General features: G+C 42.7%; 1 protein-coding gene across 4 annotated transcripts in view; it reads left to right on the top strand.

Moving 5' to 3' along the window:
- The window catches only part of LOC147011991 (uncharacterized), a 34996-nt gene extending 22286 nt beyond the window's left edge, over positions 1–12710 (top strand). For 3 of the 4 annotated variants that reach the window (XM_085857987.1, XM_085857984.1, XM_085857986.1), the window contains exons 5-7: positions 9623–9685; positions 9834–10428; positions 10785–12710. In XM_085857987.1, coding sequence (XP_085714113.1) covers positions 9623–9685; positions 9834–10428; positions 10785–10797 — 671 coding nt within the window. In that variant the 3' untranslated portion in view covers positions 10798–12710. The remainder of the gene's footprint in view (positions 1–9622; positions 9686–9833; positions 10429–10784) is intronic. The other variant, XM_085857985.1, reaches the window with a different exon arrangement.
- The last annotated feature ends 247 nt before the right edge of the window (positions 12711–12957 follow it).

Here is a 12957-nt window from a genome sequence, read left to right as displayed (position 1 = left end):
TATAGAGAGAAATAAATAAATAAATAAATAATAATAATAATAATAATAAAATGAAAGGAAATATAAAGGGGCTAAATTTTGTTGTTTTGTTGTTGCAAATTAAGGGAATGAGTATGGACAAGGACAGGCAAAGGCGATAAGTTAGGGGGAGACAGTAGGGTCGGGCCGAGTCCGTTTTCAGAGTGGCCGGCACCACCACACTCCTTCCACACAACCTCACGAAATGAGACCAGAGGCCGGCCAGCTTCACATGCCGGCCTGTTTTCGTGCTGCATCTGCCTGGTCCGCATTGCCTTGCCTTGCTATACCTCATTTGCCTGCCTTTGTCATGATGACCCCATGTCTGATACCCTTATTTGCATCGCCCCTGTGTCACCATCCAACCGTGTGTGCCAGGACCATCCATCGTCAGATGTTTTGCAAGGACTGCCCTGCAGGCAGCCTCACCATGGGACTGCATTTGAGCAGCACGTGCGTCCATTTTGTGTTCTTTCCTCCATTTCCATTTCCATGAGCCAGAGACTGCATTGAGCAGCCTCGCCACCTCTTCTTGCATAAAGGCCACGTCAAATGTCCTGTGGGACGGCACATGGCCTGCCGTGTTAGGGTGAGTTGCCTCCAGCGGCTGGGGTATGAAAGGAACGAAGAAGAAGGTTCACTGAAACAACCAAGGGGGACCTTTTGAGCAGGCCCTGAGAACGACTGACCTTCAGCTGCTGTGCACTCACCCACACGAAGCTGTTGACTTTGCTGTGCCTTTTTCCCTACAGATCACAGGTCCTAGGCCATGGTTAGTGAAAATAGAGAAGGTAAAATTGTAAACATTTTGCAACCCACCTGTTGTTTGTGTTAGCGCCGGCAATGTGGTTAAGTTGTCCGAGTGAGTCTGATAGTTTAGTTCCACAGCACACTAGGTTATTTATTTTTGGGACATGTATAAAAAAATGTCGCACTCAGGGATCCGTTGGTAAATCATACGAGGGGAGAACTTACACATGCTGGTCACACGAAAAATTCAGGTCCTTATAGAACAGTTATATCGGTATGTGTTTATAGTTAGGGCTCCCTACCTGTGTCTAACGGGAATTACATGTGTGCGCTGCGAAGTTTCATTTACAACAAACCTCCTTCACTTCACTTCACACACCGACACCATTGCCCACGTGCGTTCGGCCACGTACGTGGGCGGAGATTTCCATCGCCTCAGACCGGGACTCCGCATAGGAAGGCAGGGGAGTGCCCCTTGTCCAATCATGCCACAGAAAGCGACTTTCCCACGGCATCCCGGCCAATGGGATTGAGATTGCCACAGAGAGCGACTTTCCCACGGCACCCCGGCCAATGGGATTGAGATTGCCACAGAGAGCGACCTTTCCCACAGCACCCCGGGCAATGGGATTGAGATTGCCACAGAGAGCAACCTTTTCCATGGCACCCCGGCTAATGGGATTGAAATTGTCACAGAGAGCGACTTTCCCACGACGCCCCATCCAATGAGGGTGGAGAGCGCCTCAGACGACGATTTGTTCACCCCGGAGGAAAAAAAGGAACATAAAGAAATGCCAGGCTGGGTGGAAAGAGGGTCGTGGTGGCAGAGGTCGTCAGGGTGGTGGACGTGGCCGTCGGGGTCGTGAGGGTGGTGGTAGTGGTCATGGTCATCGTGGTGGTCATCATCATCGTGTTGCGGGTTCGAGTCCCGCCGAGCCGGATCGTCGAAGACCACACGAGGTGGACAGGTCCAAGCACAGGCTCTGGTCTCCAGCTCACCTGTCCTCGAGCTGGAAGCCTTCAATAAAGACCATTGAGGTCCATTTATTTTGGGTGTGTGTGTCTGTGTGTGTGCCCGTCTTTAAATAGCAACTGTATAAGTGCTTGTGTATAAATTTCCATTTCTTTTATAGTCGGATAAGTCTGCTCTTCTGTGTTCCCCCTCCCTGCCTATTGTAAATAAATATTCATTTTGTTAAATGTATCAGCTTGTTTCTGGAAATCTTTAATTTGCTTAGCACGGTGCGTGTTGGGAAATTGGGAAACGGTAAATTGTGCATTTTGACCGACGGCTCTTGGTAACCATCCGCTCGGGTTACGCACGGTTCGAGCACGATAACGGCTCGTTCCGCTCGAGGCCTGCCGAGGGTGTGAATTCCCCGGTAGCTTTGCCGCGTGGATACTTAGGTATATTGAAGTTGGCAACTTACCCTATTCCACGCGGCTGAATTATTGGCGATTCACGGTCCTGTAAGGGACTTGTGCCTTTCGGAGTTCTCCGAGGAGCACAATCTAAATTCTGGGTGTTCGGTGGAGCCGACTCTACTGCTCCACCTAGCGGTCGTGCTCCCAACTGAAACTCGGCACCACAACAATATTCCATCTGTTTGGAAGTCAGCCAACGTCACCGCATTGCATAAAAAGGTGCAAAAACCGAATACCCTTAACTACAGACCTGACGGCTTCCATCCAATGCTTCACTTTCAAAATTACATATTCCGCCCCAGAATGCTCGGCACGCATGCGCAGAAACCCCAGGGGATGTTGGTGTTCAGGACATCATAAAGTATCGTGTGTGTGTGTGTGTGTGTGTGTGTGTGTGTGTGTGTGTGTGTGTGTGTGTGTGTGTGTGTGTGTGTGTGTGTGTGTGTGTGTGTGTGTGTGTGTGTGTGTGTGTGTGTGTGTGTGTGTGTGTGTGTGTGTGATAAGTATTGTCACTTCAATGGCTCACCAAGCTTCTGAAATAAGCTGAAAATACTTGGAAAAGTACCAGAGAGAAAGGGTTGTGCCTCTGCAAAACGAAAGACTTGGAGAACTTTCTCAGCTCGCTGAACGGACACCCCGTACTGCAAACTCCCGACCATGTGGGTCTGTGTAAAACCCGAGCAGACAGGCGTATGCAACACAAACCCGCAATGGATTGCCACCAGTGAATGGACTGTGTATCTAGATTCCATGCTTCTGAACGCCAATGGGTAGGACATATCCAGGGCTTTTCAATTTTCAGAATAAGTTTAAAATGATATTGCTGTGGTTCTACGAAGCCGGCACTCTCCCAAGGCAATGGCACCCAACATATAGCGATTCTGAGACCGTTATTTCGTTAGTATTCATTTGGTTTGCTCTTCTATTTGGGCTTGTAGCAAGGTATTATGTACACATTTAGGACACAGGGACCAAAAAATGAAAGTCATTGTATGATTAAGTTTTGCTTATCATTTGTTAGCCAACATCATGGGGATTCAGGATCTATTTGGGCAGAGATTAATTCTTCCTATTGCTCTGACAGGGTAAAAGTTTTGACCAAACTAAAGGCCCGGTCACACCTTGACGTTTTAGCCAGCGATGGCAACGTATTAAAATGTATCTAAAACGCTGGCTTACGTTGAACTTTTGATGTTTTTTTTTTAAAGATTCGGACGTATTCATAGCGACTTGGTCTTATGTGTAACGGACACAGAACGTTTCGTTGTGTTATAGATAACTTATACCAACGAATGCTGAACCTGTTGTCGGCCTACACAACCGATGCCCAACGATAGTCTAACTCAGGCATAGCGCGTTGCACGCATCGCCGACGATGTCGTGACGTAGCCTATTAAAAGGCTGACGCACAACGATTCGAATCATAACTGCCGTAGAAATGGAAGTGTCAACATCGCAGTCACACCTTGGCGATCTTGCCAGCGTATGCCGACCTAAGAAAAATGTGTCTAAAACGTTGGGGCACGTCAAATACGGTATGAGTAAGTTTGGTATACGTGAGTACAACGCTAAATTACGCTATCATACGTCGTAGTAAGTAGAGTACGTCAAGAAATTTTAAACATGTTCAAAATTTTACGACGTACTCGGCGTATGACACACGTTCCGCATGCGATGGGGATAAGTTTTACACACGATATGTGGACGCTTACACACGTCCACAAAGGCTACTTATAAGCTACTCATAAGTCGAAACACGTCGCGGTAATGTCTTTTTTACGCGAAACTTATTTCTAACTTATGTTTGACGTGCTTTGAACCAATTCTTTACGTAGTCCCAACACACATCGACGTATGTAGACGTATTCCAATGACGTCTTCCGGTCGACAAAAAAAATAAATGAACGTGTTTCTAGCTTACAACTGCCATATAAAGACGTGTTCCCAGCGGTTTTGGGAATTGGTATATAAAAATGGTGCTCATAAAAGGGGAACCCAACAGTGTTTTCGAGTCCTTTTTGAGTCGATGTCCATGTCAGCAGTAACAGTATCAGTATTAGTATTAGTATCAGTATTAGTATTAGTATTAGTATTAGTATTAGTAGTAGTTTGTTCATGTTGGCAGTAGTAGGTGAGTGTGAGGGGGAGGGTGTGGGTTATGATGGATCGTCCTTGCGTTTAACGATTTAACGATTTAAATGATAAACTCAACGATTTAAATGGCTGCATCTCCACTATTGAAAGTAGACGCTTGCGCTCAACAATTGGATTTTTTTTACACTCAACGACTTTTAAACGGTACCACTCAGCTTTTTTCATTGTTTACAATGAACGATTTAAATTGCTGTCACTCGCCTTTGTTTTTTGACGCTGGCGCTCGGAAATTTAAATCGTTTCTATTGAACGTGCTAAATCGCTCAAACCCCACTATTGAAAGTAGACGCTTGCACTAAACAATTCGATTTTTTTTTTTACACTCAACGACTTTTAAACGGTACCACTCAGCTTTTTTCATTGTTTACAATGAACGATTTAAATTGCTGTCACTCGCCTTTGTTTTTTGACGCTGGGGTTTGGAAATTTGAAGCGTTTCTTCTGAACGTGTTAAAACGCTCAAACTCGACTATTTTAAATAGATGCTGCCGATGGACAATTGGAATCATAGCCAAGCTAGACATCGAAGTGTGAACATCCTCGTCATGCCAAAGAAACGTTTGAAGAATGCTGCAAATAAGTGTCCTGGCCGTGGCCGTGGACGCTGACGCAAGGACGATCCATTATACCGACGTCTTTCAGCCTATGAGTAACTTAAAAGTAACGTCTGTCGATGTGTGGCAACGATCGCGTAACGTGCCAACAACACGTTAATCATAGGTTAGAAATAAGTTTCGGGTACGCTAAACATTACCTCGGCGTGTCTCAACTTATGATTAACTTACAAGTAGCATGTGTTGACGTCTGTCAACGATCGCAGACCGTGCATACAACTTGTGGCCAGCGTAGCGGAACGTGTGAGTCATACGCCGGCATACGTCGTGAAATTTCAAGCATGAAAAAATTTGAGGACAACCAAAAAGTACAACGTTTAAAGCCAACGTACAACGACGTATGGCAGTGTTTTTCAGCATGCTCTCAATGTTATCAAAACTTACCCATAACGTATTCAACGTGTGCCAGCGTTTTAGAAAAAAAATTCAAAAATCGGCATACGTTGGCTAAAACGTCAAGGTGTGACCGGGCCTTAACATCTTAGGATTAAAAGTGCAGATTTCTTAAAAACGTTACATACTTCCTAACGATCTTTGATGTTCTGTATACTGAACACAAACTGGCCTTTTGTATTTATTTTTATATCATCGAGCCATCTTGGTAAACTTATTCTATGGTTATAAAATCAAGCTTATAGCTACCAGTAATTTTGTAGTAGCTTGGTAAATGCAATTTGTTACGTACTTCCTAACATTTTTGATAGCCTGTGTTTGGATAAAAAAACATGCTTTGGAAGCAACTATATCCATAGGACCCACATAGCACCCACCCATAGCAAAGTATACATTTTCTGAAAGCACAGACACTTGGGCATTATATAACATTAGGATTGTATATCTTATTAAAACTGGGTTGAATTTCTAAGCTTTTTCCTAATTTAGGACCACAGTGTTACACAATACCATGCTACAAGCCTATGTCTAATGGGCAATTGGGACAATATGCATTGCGTAGGGCTTTTTGTTTGGTCTTCAATCCCTTATCCTTTCACTTATTTTATTCTGTTCACTTTCTTTCACACACGAACCCCGCCATGCATGCAGACACACCACCGGCTGGACAGTGACGTCGTAAGGACATGCTGCAGCGCCCCCATTCAAATCGCACACCATTAACCAACCGACGCCTCACCTCAGACCCTCACCACGCTCACCCCGACGCTACAGTGCTCATCATGATCATTACAACCCCCTTCTAAAAATCCCCACAACAACCGACGCCCGATCTCTTCACCACAAACACCACAACCGTGGCCAACCACTTCAACCTCATCACCACAATCGCCTCAACCGCTTACAATGCTTCAAGTACTTTACCGCAGATGCCACAGCACTTCCCCCACCTCATTATAACCACTGCAACGACCATCAGGTCCCTGTACGCTCACGAGTACATTGGTTAGTCGATTTTGTTGTTTTGTCTGTTTGTCTGTTTGCCTGTCTGTCTATCGCCTACAGGTCACAATTTTCAACCGATCCTCACGAAACTTCACCACATGATAGAGTTTGTCATAAGGAAGAAGCCTATTGTTTTTTGAGGTCAAAAGGTCAACATAGGCCAAAGGTCAACAACTTCGGTGAGATTTCTAAAATCCTCAATTTTCATCCGAGTGACTTGAAATTTGAAGAGGATTTATATTTCAGGTCACTGAATTCAACCAGCAAATTATTTTTGAGGTCATCATGGGCCAAGAGGACAACACAGACCGAATTTCTAAAATTGTCAATTTTCATCGGATTCACTTGAAATTTGAAGTGGAGTTGTATATTTGGTCATTGAATTCAACCGCCAATTATTTTTGAGGTGAAATTTGTTTTTTGGATTTTGCAAATATTGTGCTCTGCACGACATCGTCTTGTTATTCTGTATCTGTCTGTTTGCCTGTCTGTCTGTTTATCACCTGCAGATCACAATTCCAAACTAATCTTCACGAAACTTCACCAAATAGTAGAGTTTGTCATAAGCAAGAAGCCTGTTGTTTTTGAGGTCAAAAGGTCAAAGGTCATTGAATTCAACCACCAATTATTTTTGAGGTGAAATTTGTTTTATGGATTTTGCAAGTATCATGCTCTGCATGACGTCTTTGTTTGTTACTTGGCGAAATCTTCGATTTTGTCAAGTATGTTGGTCTGTTCCGTTTGTTTGTTGGTTTGTTTGTTTGTTTGTCCGGTCGTCTACAGCCCAAACGGCTGGACCAGTCGTTCTTAAATTTTTACACCTGATAGGCAATCCACCTGAGACGGTCCGCGTCCAAACCCCGTCTTGATCTGACTAAACGTCACGATGTGATATCACACAACGTGAAAACACATTTTTGGACATAACTCGGTGAACGGAAGACGTAGCGACTTCCTGTTGACGCCAAAACAAACTTCAATGGAATATCTCAATGTTTTAAAATGCATGTTAGTACAAATTATGCACAGTTTTCGCAAGCGTATGACGTCAAAGTTTTTAGCTATTGGCATGATTAAAAAAAAAAATTCTATTCGTTCTCCAGGTCACAATTCTTAACCGATTTGGATGAAATTTTAACAGCTGATAGAAATCCACAGTGTAAATGATATGTGACTATTGGTGATGTTCAATATCAGGATCTGGATTCTGCATCACTTTATATTATCGCCCATTATAAACCAATGGGTAATTTTGTGAATTACACATGGCTATTTCTCAAACAGTTTTGCACTTATTATATTGAAACTTATACTGTCTATTTATGCATGTAATATTAACATGTGTGCAAAGTTTGATCGAAATTGACCCAAGGTCAAGGTCAGTGTCACCCAAAACATGAAAAACATATAAAATACATGTTTTTGTTTTACAACATATTTCAAACCTGATAACGGGATCGTAAAGCTGGTTGAAAAGCAATGTTCCTTGGTATTTTCAAATATTTTCTCCGATCAGAATGAAGGCAACAAGCACCGATGATAAGTTGTTGAATGTCACATGGTGGCTTTAAATTAGTTGTGAAAATTTTCAATCTGCTGCCGTTACCATGACAACGCGCGCCTGATAATTGTTATTTGTGACGTCACGTCATTTTATTAATGTACGAACAAATAAACACCACACATTACATGACATTACAGCTTGGACCACCACACGGAAAGGTCAACTAATTCGCCAAGTGTCGTACTCAGCACGATTTTTCATTTGTTTGTCTGTTTGCAGGATATCTCAAAAAGTTGTGGACGGATTTGGACAAAACTTGGTGGACAGGTTTGGTGTGTGACAAGTTGGAATGAATTCGTTTTTAGTGAAGATCCGAACCCGGATCTGGATGCGAGTATTATTTATTTTTTAAAGTGATTCTTCACCATTGAGATTGGGCCAAAAACAATATAGTTCTTTATAGTATGATATTTCAAAAATGTATTGGGCCCAATATGTTCTTGTTGATCAGGCATTGTGTGGCCGAGGTATACGCTCTAGCGAGTGCTCTTCTAGTTAAACATGTGCTTTTAAAGTGTTCTCTGTGCATTTCGAACCGTGGAACCGCCCTTCATCGTGACCAGATTTCCATGAAAACCGTATGCGTGCTGAAACCGCCACACAACTATTGTAAATAAACCTAACCACACCTCCGCTTAGCATTTTGGGAGTTCATCTCCGGTGGTCTCGTGTCACCTTTCAGGGATACCGAGTCCCTCGCAGCATGAATGGAATAGTGTCGATTTTGAAGAATTTCAATTGCTGTTTCTACATAGCGTAACTAGCTCCAACGTACCCATTTGTTTTTCATTAACTATGGGCCAAAGCTGATGTTACACATCTTACATTACAGGTGCATGGAACAGTGCTTTATTAACCGCCATCAAAGATGGACGGAGGTTACTGTTTTCACCCCTGTCTGTTTGTTTGTTTGTTTGTTTGTTTGTGAACAGTATTACGGAAAAACTCTTCCACGGATTTCGACGAAACTTGGTGGGGGGATTAGGTATGGTCCAAGGATCATGCCATTAGATTTTTGACTTGGTCCAAAGTCCAATATGGCCGCTATGGCGGCCATTTTGAAAAAATATTTGAGTTTTTGTTTTTGCATTTGTAGATGTTTTCAGTGATTTCCAACCCCCCCCACCCAAAAAAAAATTTGTTCGAGAAAAAAAACAAAATTTTGCAACTTTTTTTTCAAAATAATTTCGATTTTTTTTTTTTTATTTTTTTTTGGCATTTCTACATGCGCGTCGATCTCGTTATTTGCATGCATCGCTCATGTGTATTGAAAGTCTACTGTACAGAGATCACCTCAGATTTCATTACCTCTGCCACCGAAGGTGGACGGAGATGATGTTTTCACCCCTGTTTGTCTGAATCCGTCCATAACCTTTTGAGACACCCTGCTCACAAACAGACGAAACTAGGTGGACAAGTTGGGGAGGTGACAAGAACAAGTCGATTCGATTTTGGTGAAGGCCTGGCTCCAGATCCAGCCAATCAGTGGGATACAAAACATAAACTGTTTAGCCTGGCGGAGGTATGCGCTCTACTGAGTGCCGTTCTAGTTTTTATCATGTGTTGTGAGGCTGTTGATGTGTATGAAGCCAACTTTTGATTACAGAATCTATTAAACTGTAACGATATTCACAGCAAAAAATTCTGCCAGTTGCTCATGTGCTGCTTGCTTGATTAATCATGGCCGCTGACTTTGCAGCTACATGTGTAAATGCCAAGGAGTTGCAAACGGAGACTGAGAGAAGCTTGGAAAGCAAAAAAGGTTGGTTACCACTTGAGTTAGTTTTGGTTGTAGCGGCAGTGTTCCCCCCCCCCCCCCCCCGATGCCTCGGTAGGCTGCTTACAATATGCTTTGCAATAGCATTTTCTGTTTGTGTTATTTTAAGAGTTTGGTTGTGATCTCACCACAGTCGAGAAGATCGAGGATTCAAATATGCACAAGATTGCAACAAGTGCTGTTTCTATTGACAGCCATTCAATCCAACACGCTTCATTTACCACTCGTTGCCAAACCGAGCCAACTGAGCGCTTTCCCGGTCTGAATTGCTCAGGCGGAGCATCGTGGGACAATCCCGGGACCAGACGACCGGAGATTACAAGTGAAATGTATCGTCAAGAAGCATCATATTGCAAGCAGGATCCAGGACCTCTCAGCAGGCCTGAAGATTTTTGGCCAACGCCTCCAATGTTTGTGGCTCCGCCAGACAGCGGGTCAACCACGGTCCGAGTTGACTGGCATTTGTCAGCCGTTGCTGATACGACTCGAAAGGCAGGTGCAAGTAGTAGTGGTGGGAGAAAAGTTGGATGGGGTTGCTATAGTGAGGAACGGCGATTTCGCTGTGAGGAGTGCGGCATGCGTTTTGGGCAGTCGCACAAGCTCGTGCGTCACATGCGACGTCACACAGGAGAGCGCCCCTTTTCCTGTGAATCCTGTGGCAAGAGATTTTCGCGCTCCTGCAACTTGGCACGACATCGACGCACACATGCCCGCACGCTTGGCTTGCCGTAAGTAGAATGTGTTTGGTGATGCACCTGGTTATTTGCATGAAGTTTCATTGCTGTGTGTGTGTGTGTGTGTGTGTGTGTATGTGTGTGTGTGTGTGTGTGTGTGTGTGTGTGTGTGTGTGTGTGTGTGTGTGTGTGTGTGTGTGTGTGTGTGTGTGTGTGTGTGTGTGTGTGTGTGTGTGTGTGTGTGTGCGTGTGTGTGTGTGTGTGTGTGTGTGTCGATAGGTACTGTATGATTTTTATTTCTCTTTCATTGAGTTTCCAGCTGGTTTTATTAGGTATTGCCTGACATTAGTAATAGTTGTGGCTTTCCAGTATATATTGTAATTTGTGGCTGTCTTTTACTGTGTGAGCAGACCTACTGCATGAACAGAGTGGTTAAGAACGAAGAGTTGAATTACACAGGTGGCTGCTTTTATTTATTTATTCATTTTGTAATTGATCAATGAACTGAGCGGCGTTGAGCTGTTGGGATGTCTGCCTGTGCATCCTCATCTTTCGCCTTGTAGATCTTCCTCCTGCTGTTTTTGCTGGCCACATTGAGTTAGCTCGCATGGTCTGAGACAGCTGCTACATGGTGCTGCTTATAAATGGAGTGTAACAAGTTGACCTTTTGATGATGCCGTCAGAGTGAGACTCCAATTCATTCATTCATTCATTCATTTCTCTTCACTTTTGTTCATCACAGGACTATCACAATCAATCTTGTGCCACATGAAAGTGCAAGTGGTGTCTGCAATTGATTTAAACAAAAAACAAAAACATGAATTTGTTTGAAAAGATTAAGCATTTGAATGTTTTGCTTTCGGACAATATTCCATTCCACTCACACCACTGCGTGCCTATTTTCATAATGACTGTAAATATGTTTGAAACTCTGATCACTGACCTTTTTTTTTTGCAATTACCTTCTTTGGTAGTATCGTAGTAGTTTTTTTTTTTTTGAACCGTTTTGACAGATTACCATTTTCAGTGCATGCATTCTCGGATGCAAACCTTTTTAATAAAACAATTTTAAGCTGACCAGTTATCAGAACAGCGACAAGGCAATTGGAGGAATCATAAAGGTGTTATTTATGGCACATATAAATGTATATGTATGTATGTATGTATGTATGTATATATATATATACATATATATATATATATATATATATATATATATATATATATATATATATATTGTTGTAATCATCCGGTCGTGCCAGTCGCCTGGTATGAGTCCAGAGTTGTCTCGATACGACCATAACAGTCAACTGATTTGAACCCCCCCGACCGGATTATATGTCTGTCCATCAGTCACAATACTGTACTGATTGTGGCACCAAATCGGCTGAGTGCTATGCCAATTGTGTGCCACACGTCTAATCCTAATTGATCTTTATATGCGGCTTCAACTGCCACCACCAGTTAACCCTCGACAGGCTTTCCTTAGTTACCATTGGAGGGACCATGACAACCTGAATTCACCCTGAGACCGAGACAGGTATATTTTTATGATGGCACACGGGAGATGTTAAACACAAGAAGCAATAACGATAATGATGCAACATTAAAAACTCCGTCCCAACGACCGTTTTATCGTGCCTACGAAACAACGAACGAAAGGAAGTTTCCTTAAATAGGCTCTGCCTTATCGGGCGCAATCATTCCCACTGATTCCTATTATACTGACTGGATAGCGGGTCAGCCCAGTCATGTGCACACAACTGTGACGCCGTTGCACACTAGTGGAGGCCGTTTTCAAACTCGCAAAAGGAACGTATGCATACAAACGGTGCGTATAGAGAAAACGCTGTTTTCAGTTCGTTTTTCATGGGATTTTGTTCTTACAATGTGGTGTATGAAGTCGTGGTGCACGTTTCTGCGTAAAGTGCATGCATCATTAATTATTGGGGTAATTTTGTATTTCTCTCAAATCTTTCATCAACCCTTGCATTTTCTTGGTATTTACAAAAAAAACATACCATTTGTTGATTTGGATTGTAAATTCAAGCTATTTTAACTTGTTCCATGATATATTCAAAAACTAGTTTATTTTTTTTAATGTGCAGATGTTGGTTCTCTGCCAGAGATTCTCTCAGTTAATATTATATCTCAAACACCCACATCGAGAGCTCAAACACCCACATCGATAGCTCAAACTGGTTAATTAATATAATCTTGTCGTGTTGGTCGATGTTGTTGTTTCCACTTAAAGCAAATTATTTTTCTTCAAAAGGAAAGCATGGAGTTGTAATAAAACGAGCAAAAGTGCCCGTCCCCAGTGACTGGAAAAGTAAGCAAGAGTATCCATCCTGACTAATGGGAAAAGTTGAAGTTATTCTATGAATTTAAATTGGTTCGTGGACTTCAAAAGGTTAATTGTGTTGGACTCTTGGTTTCACTCGGAGTTCAAGCTCTGAGCTACTTATACCACCCACTGCACAATGATGATGTAACATTGAGTGATGGAGGTTGGATTTGTCTAAAAAGAGGGCAAAATATATATATATTTTAACTTGTGTATAACTCCATAAAGATCTGTAT

Source organism: Eptatretus burgeri, chromosome 15 (assembly GCF_056783735.1).
Source record: "Eptatretus burgeri isolate ZD-2024b chromosome 15, Ebu_testis_v1, whole genome shotgun sequence".
Taxonomy (NCBI): domain Eukaryota; kingdom Metazoa; phylum Chordata; class Myxini; order Myxiniformes; family Myxinidae; genus Eptatretus; species Eptatretus burgeri.
The sequence above is the reverse complement of the archived record's forward strand: the minus strand, read 5'-3'. Positions and strand labels throughout refer to the sequence as shown.